General features: G+C 41.5%; 1 protein-coding gene across 7 annotated transcripts in view; it reads right to left on the bottom strand.

Moving 5' to 3' along the window:
- Positions 1-533: 533 nt before the first annotated feature.
- Positions 534-16,494, bottom strand: part of LOC104040032 (6-phosphofructo-2-kinase/fructose-2,6-bisphosphatase 4) — a 48,322-nt gene continuing 32,361 nt past the window's right edge. For 5 of the 7 annotated variants that reach the window (XM_064454059.1, XM_064454058.1, XM_064454055.1 and 2 more), the window contains 5 exons: positions 15,154-15,283; positions 14,724-14,786; positions 11,570-11,634; positions 8,276-8,367; positions 534-3,416 (listed from right to left, as the gene is read on the bottom strand). In XM_064454059.1, coding sequence (XP_064310129.1) covers positions 8,308-8,367; positions 11,570-11,634; positions 14,724-14,786; positions 15,154-15,283 — 318 coding nt within the window. In that variant the 3' untranslated portion in view covers positions 534-3,416; positions 8,276-8,307. The remainder of the gene's footprint in view (positions 3,417-8,275; positions 8,368-11,569; positions 11,635-14,723; positions 14,787-15,153; positions 15,284-16,494) is intronic. The other 2 variants (XM_064454054.1, XM_064454056.1) reach the window with 2 other exon arrangements.

Genomic DNA, 16,494 nt, shown 5'->3' on the forward strand with positions numbered 1-16,494 from the left:
TCCTACCTGCAAAGAAGATACAAGTGGTTTCCACCCAAGAGTACACAGTGATCAATAAGACATGAAAATTTGACTACCTAATTCTAAACCAATGCTATCTACCTAACCTACAAGTGTAAATTTGTACTAGAAGGCAACATTTTGCTGTTGGTTTTCAGCTTTCTCAAAACAGCAGCAGCATTTGGAAGACAGTACAGAAGCAGCGTAGCTTTGAGAGTGTGGATCAAATCTTAAAATATCAATAACCAGGTAAAATTAATAAAGTCTTACCTTTCTCCTCCATTGCGTGCAAATCTTCACTTGTAGTTATTCAACACATTCTTCTAGCATCTTCCACGGTTACTGAGTTTGTTACTTTATAATTATTTGTCAGAGTAAAGCAATCAACAGAGTAAATTAACTAATTCTGTGTATAAGCTCTCTTAACCAAGCTATGCTTCCGAAAGCTGTGGGACCTGCTGACCTGCAGGAACACTCACCTGGCACTTCAGCTGCTGTAAGGGGACACGGAAAGAAACACACATCAGCACACCTTGTGGCATTTGATCTTTATTACTTGGATCAAAGGTCAAATGATTACATTTGTCTGAAAGATTATTACGAAGGCCAACAATGTCAGAAAAGACAGTTTAGTCCCATTTGAGAGACTGCATCTGAGCTAGGAAGTGCCTTAAGAGTCAGAATGCAGTAAAATAAACACGGGTACAAATCCACACAGTCAGGAGGAGGGTTTTCACCCCCCTGTCAGCGACGGTTCTGTTGGGGGATGGAGGGGGACATTCGCAGCTTTTAGACAGTGACAATCTGCAAGTCTTAACGGTGCCTTTCCAGAAAGGTGGTGACACCCCAGGGAGAACCCATCACTCACTTCAGATCTACATTCCTTGTCTGCACTTGCTCTCAAAGGGTCGGATGCAGTCAATGAGTTAGTACCTTCCTAGCTAGAACAGACAACTACAGATTTTCTTCTCTTCAAGTATCAGCATAACAGTTTATTTACACTTGTATACAATTCTTTTTACTGAACACCCACTTAGTAAAACACTCATCACAGTATTTTCAAAATAAGGCTATAAAAATACCTATTATACATAAAACATTTAGCCTCAAGGAATTTTACAGCACCTCTGAAAGTTGAGAGAGGTAACAAAGAAAGGGAGAGAAGGGAGACACCTCAAGCTGTGCTTGCTAGTGAAGAGAAGCAGCCCCTGGGATCAACCCTCCCTAGGGGAAACCTTTCCTCCCACCACATTTCCGCAACCAGGTCTGAGCAAAAGTACCACCGTAGTCTGCTGGTAAAACCCTTCTTTTCTAACCCAGCCTCCTGGGATTTGCCCTCCATAACTACAGATAAACTCTGACTTTCTCAATTTAAAAGCTGTTTCACTACTCCTGGTCACAGCTGGACAGCAGAGGCCAGAGAAGCGAGGGCTGCCTGGAGCACGGCCCGGCTTTCCCATGCTCGACACACATCACATCGGGAGGGGAAATTACTTCTACATTTCTGCCACAAAGGTGGCCTTGTTAATTATGCATCAATAAATTCTCTGAGCGGTGCTGTGTGGTCTCTCTCCTCACACAATAGCTACGGACACAGCTGAATTAATAAAGATCTGAAACGCACGTTACCGAACACATGGATCGCACACACAAAGCTTTAGACAGCAGCACTTGAAGCAAGTGTTCCTGGTCGTTCCTCACCCTATGCACTCCTCTTCTGAAACAGAACCCAGCGATACTGTATGGCTTACTTCCAGAGCTGCATATATTGCTGAAATTAGCTTATTAAAACAAATAACAACAGCAGCACGTTATTTTATAAACCCTGCACAAACAAAAGACAATTTAGCCCTTGCCTGCAAAACTATGTTATGAGGGCCCAGTATTACACAAGGGAATTGAGAAAAACAAAAACAAACCCACAAACAAAAGCCCCCCAACAACATACCTGGTAAAAGCTCAATTAGTTGAACAGAAGTCCTCAGGAAAAAAAAACGCAGTCCAACTATGAAAGAATAGCTCTCCTCAGTTCAGAACTAAGAGCCAGCAACAGTGCTGGCAGTGTGCTTCTGTTTTCTGGTAGCACACATACAAAATACACATTGATTTAAGGACAGTTAAAAGGTCATGGCCTCAACAGGCATAGAAAGTTCCATTTTTAGCACTGGAGTTTCACAAGGTATAAAAGAGCAGCAAAGAATGGGCATGGTGGAAGGTGCTAAAAAAAACAACACAAAAAACCCAAGGCAGGTGTGCCATGTTAAAAATAACTCACAATTTACCTGGTGTTTTTCTTGCATGAGCTGTTAGAAGGGTTAAACTCCACCTAACCTTTCTGTACTGTTTCCTGATGTACATATTAAATGTGGCTATAAAAGAGAAATACATACTTTTATGTTGAAATTCATTCAAAAAATTGTCTAAAAAAATAATAAAATAAAAAACAAGTCACAGCACTAAGACAAGCAGCTTCTCCAGCCCTTGACAGTCTGAATCCTTTTCCCCCTCCCTTCCAGGCTCAGAAAAGCTACTCATCCTGAAACTGCAGCAGAAAGGATATCTGTCTGTCTGTCTCTCTCAATTCATTACCTGGGCTGCTCGCCATACTCACACGTCCACCACTTAACACTGTGTCTTTCACTGCCCTCCAAAACACAGCTGGCGCCTAGAAAACTTTGAAGTCTTGCTAAAACAGCAGATCTTTCAGGTAGCAAATCCAGCTTTAATGCTTTTATTTTACAAGGTGAAAGTCTCTCCATTTCAGAAAAATTTACGTTGTGGTTGGCAAACCAAAGCTCAATTTAAACCACAGAAGCTAACGGAGCTGACAGCCTTGCCCATTTAAAGTAGTTTTGCAACATGAAGCCTCCAATGCTCAAAATGTAGAATTTCACCTATATTAAATATGCCATCACAAAAGCCTCCATGTAACTCTAGGCAATCATTCACAGTAAAAATAAGAGGAACTCTTAGAAAAACACTTTAAAAAGAAAGGAAAATCTAGTTAAAATCTGACAGTAAAATTGACACGGGCAATTAACCATCTCGCAGTATCCACAGATGAACAATAAAAACCACTGAAACTGCACAAAATTACATACAAAAAATCTAAAACCAATTCTACTATGCTTCCCATAAATCTTTTTACTGATACCTTTCGGCACTGGGAGTTATCCAGAACTATCAGGTTTTCTCCAAAGAAATTGAATCACATTCGAAATGTCTTGAAGTGAAGGGGAGGCGCGTTCGTTCCACCTCGCTCGGGGCTCAGCGATGCCTTCTCCATTCTCCTGGACCTGAGCTACTACTTAATGCTCTTGGGATGGAGGAAGGGCTGCCGCCCCCAGGAGCCGGAGCTATAGGTGGTTAGGTACTGTCCTCAAAGCTTCCTCTCTTGACCGATCCACACCTACATTCTGCAAATTTAAAGACAAAAAAAATTTTAAAGCAAGGGCCTCATGGTCAGCTTTAGTTTTGCTTAACACACAGCTACTACAACTGGCAAAAGACGAGCAAGCTACAATGCTTATTTCCTCAAAATATTTTGTAACACAAGAAAAGGTCCCAGCTGTGAGCAGAAGTCAGACACCAGGTTTAGACCTTGTCCCAGCCGCTATGTGCTTCGCAGAGGTCAAGTCCCTCAGATACCTGAACGCAGGCAGGCGCGCTGCTGCCAGTGAAAAAGCATTTCTAAGACATGTATTGCATCAGATCTGGTAGGACAATCAGTCTCTGTTCACCACAGGCAGGTCACAATGTTATGGTTTTTAAGACTTATTTTTCTTTTAACCACTGTTTTTAGCCATATTTCTCTAATCCACTATCTCTTCTAGTCTTTATGCATATAATGTAAGAAAAAACAGAACCATGCAAAGGCCATAAACCACACAGGAACTGATAAAATCTGGGGGGAGAGGAGCCCACCTCTCCCTGTTTTAAGCACACTCCAGGAAATGACTCCTTAACACCACAGCTGTAAAGCTAATTCTGATCCTCTTTGTAAGCAGCTAAGTCACTGCAAGGGCTCTGAGTAACTCGCTAGAGAGCTGGTAACTTAAACGCACTTCAGGATACATAGGCATGTTGGCAGATGTCATGCTGACATCAGATAATGTTTCAGTGGTTTTATAACCACATTTATTAGAGCTCACTTTGAAAACAAGTCTCTTCGGTGCAACTTGAGGAAAGGGAGAGCCACACTAGCACACAGCGAGGGGATTCTCAGCACGTGCTCTCCAACAGCACACACACAACTCCATCCATCAAAATACATCAACTTAAAAAGTAAGTAATTCCCCTCCCCAACCCCAGTTTCTAGGATTTTCAGCCATTTCTTACAAAAACCGGAGATAAACAAGCAGCACTGGATTTGATTTGGAGGTTGAAGTGTGCTATCAGCACTTCTGCCCTTACCAATTCTCCTACATTGGCGTCAGCCCTTTCCTTTCTCATCAGCCTTCAAGCCCTTGGGTAAATCACCCTTTTCCACCGTGAACATCCCCCACAAAGGTTTCTGAGAACACACGCACAAACGCTACTGGGCACAGTCGTCCAAGTCCTGGAAATCTCTGCACGCACCAGCGTGCTGCCCAACTGCTCCTGACTTCTCTCTTTGAAGGAAAGAAAAGCGACAACCCTATTTCAGAAAGAAGCTTCTACAGGTTGCACCTCTTCTGAAGCACAGGACACACAGAAAGCATCCGTCTAAGAACATGAGGAGGTGGCAAAAGAAGTCACATTCTGGATGACTACAAGGAAAAAAAAAACTACAAGAAAACATGCTGCCATTTGTTTGTATTTTTCTTAGCAACAGATACAACACACCCAGAAACTCCTTGGGACTGCAGAGATGTCTCCACAGGCACTCCGAGAGTATTGGCTGAACGCTTTTAAGCTAAGCATCTGATGTTGATTCAAAGAAAATTAAATGGAGCATGAAATGGAGCATCAATATGCAGGAATCCAGAGGTACTTGAAATTAGTCCACAAGCAGCAAGAACTAGACAGCCGTAACATGAAACTAAAAGGAAACAAGATAGTCAAGACAGACGAGGCAGAAGATACAGCTTATTTAACCCAATGAGAGGTATCAGATGAAAGCAGCATCTTAACAACTGAGACAGAACCAAGAGGGAATGTCAATACGCAGTCAAGAAAGTTGAAACCAGAAAATGCTTTAATTTAGGAAAACATGAAAGAGAATGGGCTGCAGAAGTGAAGCACACTGAGCCGTCACACTGACGAAAGAAAACTGTCTGGGATAAACTCTAACATACACACACCCCCTAGGGTTTATTAGCCAAACAGAATACCAACTACAAGACCAGATGAACTGAGGCTTAGAATGGGACTAACACCCTCATTAATGGCAAATGGATTCTTACTCATAGGAATCACTTCAGATTAGACAATGGCAGCTGGGATTGTACCTGCTTCCAGACCAGCCACGGGCATTGAGAGAGAAAAGGTACACAGTGAGAACTGTGCTGCAGCTCAAAAAGGCGACTGAGGTTTTAGCCTCACTTCTGGCACCAAAAGGTATCCCTGCAACCATTCAGTGCTGCCTTACCAAAGCACACCTGGACAAACCACCGTCCTGGGAACAGCAATACCACTGCCACACACCAGCAGCAACAAGGTCTGGAGAGCCTGGGAAACACAGGAGTGGGAGTAAGACACACACACACCCCTTTTTAAAATACTATTTCTTCCAAGGCATATGGGCCCTCCCTCTGTCAGCCCGGGCAGGGGCTCGCGGCTTCCAGAGCACTCGTTGGGGCAGGAGTGGTCTCACCCACAAGGGTCCCTCTCACCACACACATTAACTCAAATACACTCTTACACTACTGTTCTTCCTCTCCTCATTATACTCCTTGCTTTGCACATTTTTTTTTTTCCTGTAGAACAGAGCCTCCCCCAGAAACAAAGTGCTATGGGTTTCCAAACAGGCCAGAGCCTGCCATTTCAGTTTGGTTAGCTACATGTAATCTTCCCAGCAAGACAGGAAGATTTTGCAGGAAGGCTACTCTAGGGAAAAGGAGGAGCCTCTATGGAAAAGAACCAGCACAGGCATAAATATAGAAATAAACAGCACAATATAAAAAATCCAGCCTTCCCTCAGCGAGCTGTGCCACAAACTGTCACTGCTGCTTCCCACCCAGCATCAGGCCTTTCTTCTACTAAGAAAATAAGCCAGAAAGGACTATTAAGCAATCCTGCTGTAATAGGAGACCCCTTAGAGTGCAAAACTGCTTTTAAACATCCACTTCACTCCGCTGCACGCATCAGCACAATGAGCATTATGCTCAGCAAAGAAAGCACCACAGAGCCGCAGCCCCAGGAAATCAGGCTGCAGCACCTGGCAGGGACGGAAGGTCCTGGGCCCTTCTGCCGCATCCCCTCCCTCTGCAGCCTCTAGTGGCCACAAAGTAGGCAAGCCCCACTTTCCTCTCCAGCCAAGTTCCTGCCCCTTCCATCTTCCCCCTCCGTTTCCTCTGACAGCCCAAGCCATCCTTTTTCAAGCAGCAAAACTCAGTTTTTCCACAGCAGATGCCTGTGCAGATTTTGGCTCCATCAAAACCATAATGCATTTACTTTAAATTTGCACAGTATTTCCTCTGTTGTGGCCTGTGGAGGTGACAGCACTCCAAGCCATCTCAGTGTGGTTTCTCAGCACCCAACTACGGCCAGTGTCCCTGAGACCTCCCAAGGATGGCACTTCAACTATCAGGTAAATGCAACCCAACTCGCTAATTAATGTGCAAGCAGGTACAGCAAGCTCAGATCTCCTCCTCTGTGGCATTTTTCATGGCAAAGCACATGCCAAGAGGCTGAGGCAATTAAACAAGGAAAAATGATAAAACACTTCCACATCACGGTCGTGACAGAGAGAGGAAAATAATCTGGGCTCCCTCAGTCCCAGCCTACCCTGCAAGATTGGTTTAACTAAATACCAAGTGGTACAGCGGGAGGCTCTCTGGCCAGGAGGTTATTTCGTTGTATCAGACATTCCTGATTGCTATAAACCTCTGAAAACTTGAATGTAATTTTAGAAATGAAGATATGTAACACTTTTATTCCAAAATCCTGCTGTTAGAAAAATGTACCACCTGAGAAACCTAGCAGATAAAAGCTTTCCACAGCACACCACTATTGCTTACTTCCAAGACTAAAAGACTCCCCTGACCCTCAGAAGGCAGTTCCAGGACTTGATGATTTTCTGCCTTTCCCAGACTTGATGCTACCTAAGCAAAGCTGCTTCAGTGGCACAGATGCCTCCCACTGTCGCATTTTGGCCACCATAACATTGCAGAGAAAGGAGCCAAGGCATGGCACCACATCCCAAACAAGCTGCAGTCCTCTCCAGCCCATGGAAGGTTTTGCTGTTGAATTACAGCAAAGGATGCATACCCTGTTTGAGATCCCGCGCCTACTGGAGTCACAACTCAGCTACAAAACCATCATGCTAACTCTTTTTCCATGTTCTGAAATGGTCAACACTGCTTACTGTAGCCTACAGATAAAATCTGAGTACAAAGCACATGGAGCAGAGCTGTAAACATCTGCTGATCACCCACGTCCGTACAAGAAGCAGGAAAAGAGGAAATTTAAAGTTACTTCTGCTGGCAGGCAAACCTGAAAGCCCAGTTAATGCAGAACAGCTGTTAAGAAAAGTCATATATTAAAAACATTTATATATGTTCACCTTGAATAACTGTTCTGGAACCAAGTGAAAACTTGCTACCCTTTTCAAACAGCACATCATTAATTAGCACATCTAGAGCTCTAGAGCTATGGATCAGCAGGATTAAGGTTTTAGAGTAACTATGGATTGTTATCTTATGCTACATAGCAGTCCAATCACTCCCAAGGGCACAGAAATAGATGACACTGGTGCCTAGAAAACAAACTTAAACTCTCTCTCTCCCACAGGATGTTGTGTTTCATGGCTTCTGTCAATAAACACACTGCAACTAACAATAAATGATTGCTGGCTGTTACAATAAAGCTTAATGCTGCAGGATCTTTAAATTATAGCAATTTACAAAAACAGCATTCCAGTGACAGCCAATCAATGTTTGATAACTCATCCACGATAAATTAACCAGTGCAATACACTTTTATTGTGATTTGATAATTTTTTCAAGTCATGTGTTATACAGACATTTGGGTTTGGGTTTTGAGTTGTTTGGCTTGGGTGGGGCTTTTTTATTTCAAAGTGATTGGAATGATTAGTTTTTCAATTTATTTTGAAGTAGTAGGATGAAAACAGCACCCCAAGTTCGATAGTTGATCAGCACACAGGATTCACTGATGAGCAGGGACTGTTACAAGAGCGTCCTCAGGAGGTCTGGAAATGTCTACATTCTGTATAATAATAAAAATACAGAGGAGAATATTTATCATGCAGCAGTAAGAGCAACAAAAACACCAATCAGATTCCTTCACAAGTACACAGCTGCATTTATTTAAAAGCAGAGATTTTTTTCAAACCCCCCCACCCCAAGAATGCAGCAGACTGACAGCTGGTTGATGTCCCAGAGCTAGACAGCAGGAAAACATATTTACAGTAATCACTGATCCCATGCTGATAACATTACCAAAAGCTCAAGTCATTCATGTCTAGGAGGAAGTCCTTTACAGGCCCAAGCAGGAATCCACTTAAACACATGCTTCAGCACATACACGCCTATCCATTAAGCAACTTTCAGTGCTTTTATGAACTATGCCATATATTTCTTTCCCAAGGGAAGACTTTAACATTTGTTTGTTATAGGCAATGTACTACATCTGACAAAATAGAAAAAAACCTTTCCCCAGACACCTTAACCATTTAAGACTAATCACACCAACTAGGTCTCACCTCATTTTGCAGAGGCTGTAGGAAAAGGGGGGGGGGAGGAAAGACATTCAGTGCAGCAAATTATTCAAAGCCAAACAAAACAAAAACACCAGCACAGGCGAACACTCGCCCTAGGAAGTGCAGCTTGGAGTGCAGCCGTGTGGAACCAGGCTCAGGAATCACACCTGCCAAGGTACAACCTTATGCAAGTCCCAAAGACCATGCAGTTAGTGTTCTCCCTTCTACCAAGAAAGCAGACTACGATAAACTGTTCTGAACTTCCTTCCAAGACCTTGATCCAAGATTTGTCCCATTTTAGGCCAAATCATTGCCAATTCTTCAAACTTTGCGCTGATCAGCTTCCTGAGTCTTATTTATTTTACACTGTGGTAAGCAAACTCAGCGTCCAGTAACATCTCCCATTCTCCTTCCACCCACAAAATCAGAAAAGAGATCTGGGGTTTGTGCTACAAGCTCTCTCCCTATCTGTCAGTCACAGCCTAAGACAGAGGTGTGAAGTAGAGACTTTACCAGTGCTTGTTTTCTGGCCCAAAGAGGCGACCAAAGAAAGAGCAAAAGTAATTCCCCTGAATTATTTTCAGTACAAAGACTATAGACCCCTTCATTTGAAAAGGTCAGGAACTGAAGTCACTACAATGCTGACAAACACAAGGCTTCAAATTCACTTCAGGCAAATCCTTGTCATACAATGAAGTTTACACATACTTTAAACAAATACTCCAGTGCTTTGCCTGCAATTCTGCAATGTGAAAATAGATGCTTTCAGCCAAAGCCAAAAAGGATTGAGTGCAATGTTCTGAAACATGACTACAAATTACTTGTGGGGGCACAGAACAGCACACTGGGCAATTCTCAATCAAATAGTTTCATTGTTTAACAATGTGGTATCTGTGACACTGTATTTAATTAAACAGTTTGACTTCAATTGACTATTTGAAAATTTAATTTTACAAAGTAATTAACGTTGTTTGTAGGTGATGTAAATGAAAGCTTTTGAAATTTTCATAGCCCTTTGAGCAGCATTTAAATGCAGACAGGAATAACTTAGTGCTTCACTCAGCCCTACTAAATGAACAGTATATCATCATCCATACTTCACTCTTCTGGGTTTCTTTGGGGACAAAGGGAGAAGAGTGAGGGTTTTTTTAATAAAAATGCCTCTGCTCCTTTTTTAAAAAAAAAAATCATTAACTCAATCTATTTCTGTTCTAAATCAACAGCTTTGTGCCCACTGCAATTTAACTAGCTGCATGATCCTCTATACGCACCTGAAACACGACCACCCAACACCAACATCAGTATGGCCACATCACTTGCTACATGTAATAGTCTCTTGGTGATTCAGGCGGAGCTTTCCCACTCAGAATAAACACCTTCAGTTACAAAAGCTGTATTTCCAACAGCAATTTCCAAGACACTTTAGCAAGCTGTAAATTCAGCACCAATATTTCAACAGCCAAACTAAAAATGTTCGGTCGATCTACATTATTTAACATGGATATAACCTAACACCTGCTCTAAGACATCCTCATCTTTTTTCACCATGCTTCTCCAACTCCTTTTAGGCACTGTGAAAACAGAATGGATTTCCTAAACCTAACAAGCCAAACTAAGCCACAAAAGTGGTAAAGCAGAATGACAAAGGAGAAAGGGGAAGAGAGAGGAAATACACAGTACAACTATCTAATAGAAAGTGTCTTGGCTATGAACGACCAAAAGTCAGTATTGTCAGAACTCGGAATACCCAAGTCATTAAAACAAAACTTCTTGCAGACCCCTCCAGCATGAATCCTGGACAAATGCCACAAATGCATACCCTCAGATAAGTGAGGCGTATTGCATCACTTGCCATCCTGAACATACACATATAAATACATTTATCACTATATTCCTTTTCATCATAAACCACTGTACTGAAAACCACCAAAGAGCCCTTTTTTTCTCACATTATCAAACTGACTTTTAATTCACCAGTATGGTCAGCTCATAACCTCAGCAAGGCACCTAGTAGCATTAGCATGAGGATCTGTAATGGAACCAGAAATTTTTAATCATGACCCATTTCACATAACTTTCATAATGCGGCAATGGAAGAGCTTTGTGCAAGCAGCAGAATCACCCTAAGCTCATGTCAACCCTTAGGAGCACACAGAACCACCTGCCCGACTTGGGGAGAGTATGAAGCTGCCATGGCCTGACACCTCATCTCACCTCCTTTTCCTCAGCTGTTGTGCTGTATCCCAAGACCTAGCCTTCCTCCCCAGCTCTGTCTGAAAACACAGGAGGCATCGTCAATTCCTCTTTTTCATACAGCAACGATTGCGGTGATGAAAAAGCTGATGATTTCATTATTTACCCCATCCAAAATAAGCGTGGCATTCCTAACAATGTACTTTTTGACTACACCTTAATTCTACTGAATGACAAAGCCTGGAAGAACTTTATACAGTTTTTGAAGATACAGTAGCAATCTAAATCCTCATTCATTTTTTGAAGATAAACTACTCCGGCTAGAGCTCGTACGCCAGATATATTTGCTCAATAGAAAGGATCCATCCCCTCCCCCTGCAAACTGGTAGTAAAGCTCGATATGTAAAATTAAATATGGTCAGCTGAGTCATCAAATCACTTCTAACCACAAGGATAATGGAAATCAGCGCAGACAGTATATTACGCCAAGTTCTCTGATCTGAATAATATTCTTACCTCAGGTTTATCTCTGTGTGTGTTTACAGCTTCAACATTCAGGAATAAAGATTCTATTTTACATCCTGTTGACAGAAAACACATTTTTAGAATTGGTCTGCTTTAAAAATGACATTATAGTAAAGATGCCATTTTGAGTTGGTGAAGGTTAATCACTTCCCCCTTCTGATTTATACTAGTTTCCCAAATTCTGAATAGCTAAAGCTAATGAAATTAATCTATTCCACCAGGATGAACATTATTCTCAATGTGATAATCCATCTCCTCTTCCCACCTTAGCTTTATCATTATTTTATTTGAAACAAATTCCCATTTTTAAACATACGTCAATAACATTCGTTCAGCAAGTTCTTATTTGTATCTTTTTAGTTTTTTAAACATCCTAGACTTCTTAGAATTTCATTGCAATACAGAAGATGAATGCTGCTCTCATTTTTTAGAACATGAAAACAGTTACGAGAAGGTACACTGCCTGTTGTTAGCAACCCTATTCCTCTACATATGCAAACCAGAGTTTTTACCCCTCAGATAAATGGAACTTTAAACTTGTCTTCTGAAAAGCAGCTTCTCCTTTTCACCCAAAAATGGAAAACTCCAGAGAGCAAGAAAAACTAAAACAGTCAAAAGAGACAACTATTACTCAGGTAGTATAAACTCACCCACTTGGAGAATTATAATTGCTCAATACGCTGTGGCCACACCATTTTAAGCAATAGCTGACCACCAAACACTGCCATATCTCACACGAACATGACTTTTATAAGCTACCACTACCATGCACAACATTAATTGTCAAATTCCTCTGACATACCACAGAGTCCATCTTCTATCACAAACAGGCTTTCAGATTTTTCTGCTCACTTATTCCCTAAAGTCGTAACACACTCCATAGAATTGCTAAATGACAGGAAAAGGTGATTTTAGCCTTTTCTCAAAGAGCTACTGCAGTTAAAAAAAAAATTAGTAAGGCAAATATTTGCCTTCCTTTAAGGAAGGCTATTCTGAGAAACCATCTGTCATGAACACTGTGAGCCAACACTGCCTGAGGGCCAGCACTCAGAGAAACAGTGAACAAGAAAACAGATTTAAAGGGGGAAAAGTGCACATCTCCCACTGGAAGAGTATACCAGTCATCCTTCTGTTCACAGACCCATTGCCACCCCTGGCACCAAGCAAAAGCAAGCTCGGATCCTTGATGCTGGCCATTACTAAGGACTGGTTATACATTTCCAGAGACCTCTCAGTCCTTACTGCTAGTTGAGTTTAAGACCTGAAAAAAAAAGTCGTATGAAAAGCTTTAAATATAAACTAAAGGGACATGACCTACTCCACAGTAATTACAACATGCATATTCCCAACCCATTTTTAATTTCCAATGCACAAGTTCATACCTACAGCAAGACGCAGTTTCTCGTTCCTGTGCACTCCCACGCAGACCACCGCTATACTAGATTGTTGGGTAAAAGTCTAATTTATCCTAATCCCACAGTCAGGCCGTAACAGATGTTTCCCTACTAAAGATCAGACGTGCAGGGTGGGAATGATGCTAGTTTCAAACACCAGGAAGAGCAAACCCCTAAGGGTGGTGTTATCCCAGAACAGGATTAGCTGGAAGGTATTAAACACACCATGTTTGACCCTACATCCTGCCTCACTGGAGCCAAGTGACACATTAACTTGAAACAATGATATAGCATATTAGTGTATAAGTAGTTTACACAGTTGTATTTTCAGGTGGTCAAATTCCAAAAAGTAGGTCGACTAAAATGTGCTAATCGGGCATACATATCAAACACTTAAAAAACATGGCATTTCTTTCATTGAATTCAAAAAGACAAGGACAGTATTCATACCACTTCTTTTTCTTCTCATCTAGTGGGTGAGTAAACACTGCAAACATCCAGGCACTCTTAAAATTCATTAAGTCACCCAACTTCCCATGAAAAAAAACAAACCACCATCCTGAAACAAAAACCCCTCTGCAGAAACAGGCAGAGACTAGCAAATCAAGAGAATCCAGTTTCCAAACACTGACCTCAAAAAAAAAAAAGTTTTAGCTATTCTAAATCTATATTTTCACAACCCCAGATTGTCATACAAGGCTAGGAACACCAGATGGCACCAAAGCATAAGCAGTTATTACTGTAATTAAATGACAAAAATCTCTTCAGACTGATTTCACGGTGTCACAGCTATTTACTTTGTCTCAACTCTATTTGAAACTTAACAAAAAACGAAGTACAGGTCTAGATTGCTATTTTTCAAAACTGATAATCAAAGACAGCTTTGCATTTCTGACTAATAACTCGACTAGTATTTTTTGGCAATCCGTTTCCTGGTAAGCTGGGCAGATACTTCTCTGACTATAAATAATCTTCTGAAGTCTGGTGAGATATCAGAAGATATAATTAAGCCATCACTTAAAGAAAATTAAGAGCAGGTACATGTTAAGCTGAGGTTGAAACACACACAAAACTTAATTAGCAATCAGCCTAAAACTCAAGAAGTACACGTTGCAACCCACACCCTGCAAGGTAGTGGCAAATCTCAGTTACTACCTGTGAGCTAAGCACTGATAGTAGCTGCTGACAAATGCACGCCACCACCACCACCAAACAAGGTAGGTTCTCGTGGTAGTATGAAGGTCAGCGAACAAATACTTCAGGAAAAAGAACAAAGTTATGTAAGGGCAGGAGGAACACCCTTTTTAAGATAAGCCTACATAAATGTGAATTTGCCTGTCTTCTAAACAGCAATACCTTCAAATACATCAATAAAAACTGAGATCTTACTGTACCAGACATGTGTAAATGCCACAGCTTTGCCAGAGGAATCAGTCAAATAGCATATGAACAGAGTACAAAAGAAAATGGTCCACTAGCAGTTACAGCCACTGGTAGATTCAGGCCTTCGCTGATAGTTATGTAATTTCTGGTATAATGCAAAGCAAATGTAAACCAAAGGATTCATTGATTCTAGCAAAGCTGTACAGACATACATGCAATGTCAAACCTACTTGTTCAATTCTCTTTTATAACAAAATAAATTAAAAATGTGTTTTAATTTAAAGTTTGTGTTTTCACAAACTTTACTGATGACCGATGTAAGTAACAGTACAGTTACTTATACATTACATATACTTAGTACTACTCACCATAAGCCACCGGGGTTAGCTTTAAGACAGTATGCAGCGGGCACTTCAGGTAAGGCAGCTGTTCTGTGAAATTAAACAACAAATTATGCATGAAATACAGATTACAAAAGCACTTAGCTTTTCTATTATGTTATAGGTCAACCACTTAAAAGTCTCTCTTTATCTGACAGTGTATCTGTTTTCTTCCCTAGCACTGCTATTCTAACAGCTACAGAAAAACAACCATTACAGCCTTTCAGGTGTGAACCAGCTCAATAAAAATCACCCACGAAGTAACACGGGTAGGTCAAATACAAAAAAACTTCACTTGGGTACTTGCCTAGCACAACCACCCTCTAATGATAAAGGAAGTTGTTAGAATTCATTGTCTGGAACTTTAATCAGTAAATTTTCAAAAAATACACCATTTGTAACATCAAGGAAGACCTACCTGCAGGCTTGTCAAGAAAATATGCAAGCAAACATCGCATGACAGCTTGGTGACAGATGACAAGCACATTTTCCTGCCTTTCAAGTTCCATAATTACTGGCTCCAGTCTCTGAACAAGATCTTCATAGGACTGGGCAGGGAGGAGAAACACACAGCACAGTAAAAAGGGGAAAACTCTTTGAACAGTGTATGTATATACAGTGGATCTTACTTTCATATTACTCATCTTCTAAATGTTATATTAGTGCGCAAATACTGTAGTAATAACTTTCCTTAAATTAAGAACACAGTCCAAGTCTTCCAGATTATCAAAGAAGATACATGTAACAAAATATAGCTCCCTTATGGAAAACCTTTATTAAATTAGTTGATACGATCAAGAATTTCTACAAAATTCCTATAATTTCATTTACAGCATCTGCAAACGTACAGGTTAAGTCTTGCACATTATTTTCCATACCTCATCTTCAAAAGCATCTCCCTTCCAAGCAAAAGATCTAGAAAGGCCAGCCTACAGTTAGCATACAGTTCACAAAGCCTGACTTGTTCAGGCTGCCCTTTGAAAACAAACTATGGGCTTAATGAACTGGCCTGGTGACGGCAGCCACCATCCCATCAAAAGTCACAAAGCAAGGAGGCCACATTACTCTTGCAACCTGTCCTGCACAGCATGTATACAGTGAATCTGCTGCTGCAGGTGAACAGCAGGATTTCCTCACGTGCGTGTTTAAGTTAATTTTCACGTGCATAGTAAAGAGAATACTTCCAAAATGCATAATGCATTGCAGATGCTGAGAACACAGCATATCACCCAGCAGGGCAGGGAATGACCACAGCAGAAAGCCTTCACCCCGGTCCCAGGGCAGGCAAGGGGGCTGGCCGATTGGGAAGTGGCACTGCTAATTCAGATCTTGGCAGGAGAAACACAGTGGTCTCCAGCGAGCCTGTGCAAACCCCTGCAACTGTTACCCATGACAGAGAAACTGCCTCTGACAAACAACGGAAAGCAACTAATCACCCAAGGTGATGAGGCAGTTTGAAATGTTTGTCCCCATCCTAGAGGATGGCATCAGTTTGAAAAACAAACGCTCCTTGTTCAAATGGATTAGGAGAACTTTGCAGCTTAATGACTGCCTCATTAGTAAGACAGGGGTCACACCCGCAAGACCACTGCTCTTACCACAAGCTGCTCTTAGAGTGATTACTCTTGACTGCTGAGGAAAGACCTCAGAGCTCCACTTCCTCATGACACAAACAGCAAACAGCAGAGCAGCTGGTCCAATTACTCCTCGGCCCTTGCTGCCCTGAATCCTAAGTCGCCCGCACCTACAAACAGGCTGT

Source organism: Phalacrocorax carbo, chromosome 6 (assembly GCF_963921805.1).
Source record: "Phalacrocorax carbo chromosome 6, bPhaCar2.1, whole genome shotgun sequence".
In the NCBI taxonomy this organism is placed as follows: Eukaryota; Metazoa; Chordata; class Aves; order Suliformes; family Phalacrocoracidae; genus Phalacrocorax; species Phalacrocorax carbo.